Consider the following 5,797-nt stretch of genomic DNA (forward strand, 5'->3'; position numbering starts at 1 on the left):
TATATATATATATATATATATATATATATATATATATATATATATATATATATATATATATATATATATATAGACACACTTTGCTGTGTATTTGGCTATATCAACAGACTGAAAACATCAATAGTTTTCTTGTCATTTAAAATTTATAACTATTTAAAAAAGATTCCTCGTTTTTGTTGTAACATAATATTTGTTGTTATTTCTATATCTGAAAGTTACTTACCTTGAACACAATAGTTACATTTGTTTGAATTAACAAATTAAATTCTTTAATCAAACGACTTCACGTCTGTAGAAAGCATTTTTAGTTGTAGGAAGTATAGAAAGTGTGTACTAAGTTATTTAAATAAACTAATAAAGTCCTATCAAAATAATTAAGTAAAACTAAAATAGGACAATATTTAGTATGAAATAAAATTACAACATTTACTAAAATTTTTAAAGATTACCTAAACGACATTTTGTTGACGGGTCACTCCACCCCTCTCTACATACAATATTTCCGTTTTTATCGCATGTGTAGTGTCCGTTAACATCATCATCATGTTCAACGCATGCTTTTTCAACACAATCAGGTGGCTTAAAATTGTCATCGCAATTTAAGCTTAAAAAAAACAACAGCGGAAAATAGTTTGCTTTATAAGTTACACTTCAGGAAAAAAGTGAATATAATTTAATCACTTTTTTCCCAACATATTTATTTATAATTTATGACAAATATTAATATTTAAGTTTAAATGTATAAAAATATTAAATATTTTAAAAACTAAATGTAGAACTTATTTTAAGAGATAAAAAAGAGGAGTTAGTCTACGATTTTTGGAGTTGTTTTTTATGGTTTTGAAAAAAAAAAGTTCTTGAATTAGTTTGCTTATTCAATTAAAAATATATATTTTTTCAGACGCTTTTTTTATAATATTTTAACGAAACTTTTTTGTTGTAGTATTAATTTAAATAATAGTTTATTCTCCGTTCTTCGAAATTTATTTAGTGTATCTATTATACAAATAAAAAAAAAATTTTTATAATAGATACACCACTTTTTTTGCCTCTAAAAGTTGGTAACTTCTAGAAGCAAAAAGATTTTCTTTTATATCTGCTTAAAAAAGTTTTGTACATATGTGCCATGGAATTTTTATTAAATTCTATAGATATTCTATAAATGTCTGTTAATTTTTATAAAGCTTACTTCATAAATTTTTTTCTGAGTGATATGCAGAAAAAAATATACAATATATGGCTAAAAAACAAACCTCATTTATAAGTCTCGCTTACTCATCAATCAAACATTTAAAAGCAACAGAAGTAACTTGCTTTTATAAAAAAAATGTTCTATTTAACTTTTTGTTGGTTATTATATGAAATTGACACATATTAGAGCTGTTATGTAACAATTGTGTAAGTTTAAACGTCTAAAACTTAGTTTATAAACAGGTGCAAAAATAGCTTATATCTGTTATTTATACCAAATACTTAAGAGTAAATAATTTAAATAAATAATAGATTAAGAGTATAATAGTTTTTTTTTTAATTTTTATCATATATATATCTTGTTAATGTATAAATAGATGTACATAGAATATTTAAATTTATAATAAAGATAATCTCTATTTGTAGTGAACCTTGTATAAGCTGTTTTGATAAACTTTTATAAAAATAAGTTATAAAATGTTGGTATTTCATTTATATAAATATTTTAAAAAAGATTTTTAATATAAAAGGAAAAAATTAAAGGAAAAAATTTAACTTCTAATGTAAAGTCTTGTTTTACTAATTTCTTTTTTTTAAATCGACACTTTCTGATAGCTCGTGTTAGGGCTGGTTTCTTGCCAAATTAATCTGGCTCGTTTCTTGACAAATTTTTTTTATCGTAGTCTAGCATAGTTGCTGTGTAAAACAGCTTTAAGAGTGCTTAGTTTATCTATCTAGTGCTACAATAATCCCGCGAAATTATATGTTTATCCCCATAAATTCCAAAATAGAAAGTTTAACTGAGTTGTAATTTTTTAATTTTTTTTTTTAAAAGAACTTGGAAAAATATTCAACTTTAATTAAAAAAATATATAAAAAACGTGATGGAGTTATTTTAGAGAACCTTGTTCAATAAAATGGTTCTAATTCTGGTCCCCTTTTTTTGAAAAATTCTGGTCAATTTTTACCCTTTTATAAGATATTCAGACTATATTTATAAAACATGTTTGTAAATTTAAAAACAATTTGTTTATGTTAATTATTTATTTATAAATATTAATCGCGTTTACAAACTTTACTTATTGTGTGTGTATGTGTGTCTGTTTGTGTGTGTGTGTGTTTAGTTTTAACATAATCTTTATAAAAAAGTATTTCTAACCTTACTGTAAAAGACAATTCGCTTTTATCTTTAGGAGACCGTAAATTCTTATCATTTGTCAGCGTAAATCTTTTCACACCAACAGAATCAAAAGAAAATTTTGTTGACAATTCATGTTGAAAAAAAATCTTATCATGATGGTAAATATTTATACGTAAGCTCGCATCAACCTATGGAGAATAAAAATTTCAGTGAGCTGATTTTAAACTTACCAGTGTTTGAAAAAAATACTTTGAAAATTCGATTACCCTGATAAACAAATATTTCACAGTTTACAAATTTAAACCAAAAACTTTTTAAAGTTTTAAATTTGTCTTAGTAAATCTTATGATTTATGAAAAAAAAATAGTGCGATAAAGTACATAAGATCTTTTCTATAAAACGTACAAACCAACGCGTAGCGTAAATGAATTAAAATAAAATTAAAGTTTTAAACTATATAATTATATTTTAAAATATAGAAATAATAAAATTAGAATATAAAACGTTTATACAACTCACACAAAAATCAGAAAATGAGTAATATGTCTTGTTGTCCATAAATTACGTTGGTTGTCCATAAATTACGTTACGCTTCGGATTGGAGAGGGAAGGAATTAGTGGTTTTGTGACGACTCATACGGAACTTGTTACTAAAGAGTTAAGATATTGTGGCGAAGGGGGAAGGGGGTCAAAAATGGTCAAAAATTGCGTGACGTAATTTGTGGACGACCCCTTATATTTTTAAAATGAATATTTAGAACAAATAAATTAGAGCATGAGTTTATAACATCTTAAAAAAGCACTTTTATATAGAATATTAAAAAAGATTTAAATATTAGATTTAAATGATTCAGAGCATCTTGGAATAGTTTATTACAACAACATATAGTTAGTTTTTAATCGTCGTTGTATTGCATCTTTTTATTCAATAATCAGTTCTTCAAGAAAACCAATCTCCTTATTAGACTCATATTTTATATCAGAGGGGGAAGCTATGATGAATATATAGAGTAAAATGTTTTTAAATTATAATTTAGAAAAAACTTCTGAGCTAAATTACACTTTTACCTTTGATGACGGCGATTTCAAAATTAATGGATTGTTGACATCTTTTGATAAGGTCTGTGGAAAATGAATCATTTTTGTCTTCTCATCAAGAGACAAAATGTTTGATAAAAAACAGTTAAGCGTCTCAGTACCAAAGCATATTTCAAATTTAAACAATCGCTTATGGTGATCATGGTGATCTTTTGGCTTTATCAGTGGTTTTTCTAAATGTTTTTTTAAACCAGATAGTTTAAACGTCTCAAGAAAGATCTTCACTTGTGCTGAAGATTCCGAAATCTAAAATTTAACAACAAAGTATTAACGGGCTGTTAAAATAGATAAAGAAAAAGCGTTAAGAAAAGCCACTTAAAATCTTTTTGTTCATGATTTTAATATGAAAAAATGTTGTTCATAAATATAAAAATATACCTGTACTACATGAAAACAATATAAAAGGATTATAAGTAAAACTTTTTCCAGACTTCTCATTTTTTTCATTACCCTTTAATATGCAGTGAAATGTATTTTCAATTTATCAACATATATCTGATTAAACACCTGAAAGCTGAGAAAACTATAATAGTTTATTTCTTTGTAAACATATATATTCCATTGTTTAATTTGTTTAAATGGTAAATTTAACGGCTATATAATTTCTTTATTTAATAATTTATAAGGCTGATGATTGCTGCCAGCCACAAAAAAACTAAAATGTAAAGCTTTTTTAGGGACTCATTAAGATTATTTACTTGATTAATGACGCAAGTTTATCATTATAAATAAATGATATAATGTCCTTTCAACAATAGTCTATAGAATTAATGTCAGTTTGTCAGATTTCAATAGATTCACTTATTTTGTATCAAGAACAGTTTATAAAAGGTGCTTTCGTAGCTTTTCAGTAAGCAAAGTCTTTGATAACATTATCAAAGTTCATTTGCCAATGTTTTTAGACTTAACTGAAATGGGTTGTACTCAAAAAAACAAAAAAAGAAGGCTGAGAAGAGAAAGTACAACGTGTCAACGAATCCAAGGAGGCTGCCGCCAATGCAAGTCAACCTCAACCAGCACAATGCTAATTCGGAGAGCAATATTAACATTAGGGAATTTATCCTTTTTTGTGAATAAGGGGAAAACATATAAAGTTTATACTCCTTAAAGTGCATTAAGTCATTATCATTGGAGGAATAGAAAAATAAGTTGTTCTTGTAAGAAAAATAACCAATTTAAAAAGATCATAATCCATATAACACATAGCCATTGGGCCGACACCGGCATTAAATTGACTATATATTATATATATTGTATATAAAATATATGTATACATGTTATTTAAAAAGTTATTATATATATGTGTAATGACTAATATACCTAGAGTAAATTGTACCTGGCCACTGACTATTATACCTAGGGTCGCTCTCTGAAAACAAGGTTTCACTCTTTAATCAATGGACAAGGGAGCCTTGTCCATTGATTAAAGAAATTGAAAAAATGTTATTCTAAACAAACTTTCTTTAAGATTAGGAAATTAAAATTTTATATCTACCTGGTTTTACAACGAAACTGTTTGGTCCGAGGTACAAGACTAGATAGAAAAAATCCGCATTAAGAAGAAACTAATTAAACATCGTTATCATCAGTTTTGATTAGGATCATTAATAAAAGCATTGTTTTTTTTTCTCCATGCCCATTTTTTCAGGATTTAGAAATTAAACACTCATCCATTCAATAACTTGAAGATCGACAAAATTGTCTGATGGTGGTAACTTATGACGTTTAATAATACCTTTGCATGCCATACCCAAATTCTTTTATTTTCTACGAATGGAACAATTAATTTTTAGTTATTTTTTGTATTTTCATTTACAACAATGGTGCTTTTACTTTACTTTTACTTTATAAAAAGATTTTCAGAATGTACAGTATACAGGATGTAGAGTAGGGTATATTGCTAGTTAAATATATTTGTAAATATATATAACTTAGTTTCAAGATGGTTATAGATTATGTTAATATATAGAATATAGTAAATAATAAAAGTAACTTATTTTTTTCAATGTTTCAATTTGTCATCCAATGTAAATAACTCTAAATCCCAAAGCATCTGCTTTACCAACTGAATCTTTAGTTCAAAACTAGGTCATCAATTAACTTGAAAGAGTTGTTGAAGGTCATGAGATTTGTTTAGGTTTAAAAACTCCATCCATACAATGTTTGCTAGCAGCTTACTTTCGAGTCCCTAATATGAGGAGGGGGGGGGGGGGAAGTTTATTAAGTTTTGGAAAATTTTCCCACCCCAAGCTTGATAGAATCCACCCTCTCCCACCCCACCCCCCCCTCCATTCCGTTTATTAGTTTTTACTTGTTTTCAAAATATACAAACAAAAAAATTAGTAAAATCGGTCTTAAAAATTAGAA

The 5,797-nt window shown here is 26.2% G+C and overlaps 1 protein-coding gene across 2 annotated transcripts in view; it reads right to left on the reverse strand.

Moving 5' to 3' along the window:
* Window positions 1-3,949, reverse strand: part of LOC101235030 (uncharacterized) — a 6,571-nt gene extending 2,622 nt beyond the window's left edge. The window contains exons 1-4 of one of the 2 annotated variants that reach the window (XM_065820788.1): window positions 3,809-3,949; window positions 3,401-3,676; window positions 2,351-2,520; window positions 450-604 (exon numbers count right to left, since the gene is read on the reverse strand). In XM_065820788.1, the coding sequence (XP_065676860.1) occupies window positions 450-604; window positions 2,351-2,520; window positions 3,401-3,676; window positions 3,809-3,877 (670 nt within the window). In that variant the 5' untranslated portion in view covers window positions 3,878-3,949. Of the gene's footprint in view, window positions 1-448; window positions 605-2,350; window positions 2,521-3,400; window positions 3,677-3,808 lie in introns of both variants that reach the window. The other variant, XM_065820789.1, reaches the window with a different exon arrangement.
* Window positions 3,950-5,797: the final 1,848 nt, after the last annotated feature.

This window comes from Hydra vulgaris, chromosome 15 (assembly GCF_038396675.1).
Source record: "Hydra vulgaris chromosome 15, alternate assembly HydraT2T_AEP".
Classification (NCBI taxonomy): Eukaryota; Metazoa; Cnidaria; class Hydrozoa; order Anthoathecata; family Hydridae; genus Hydra; species Hydra vulgaris.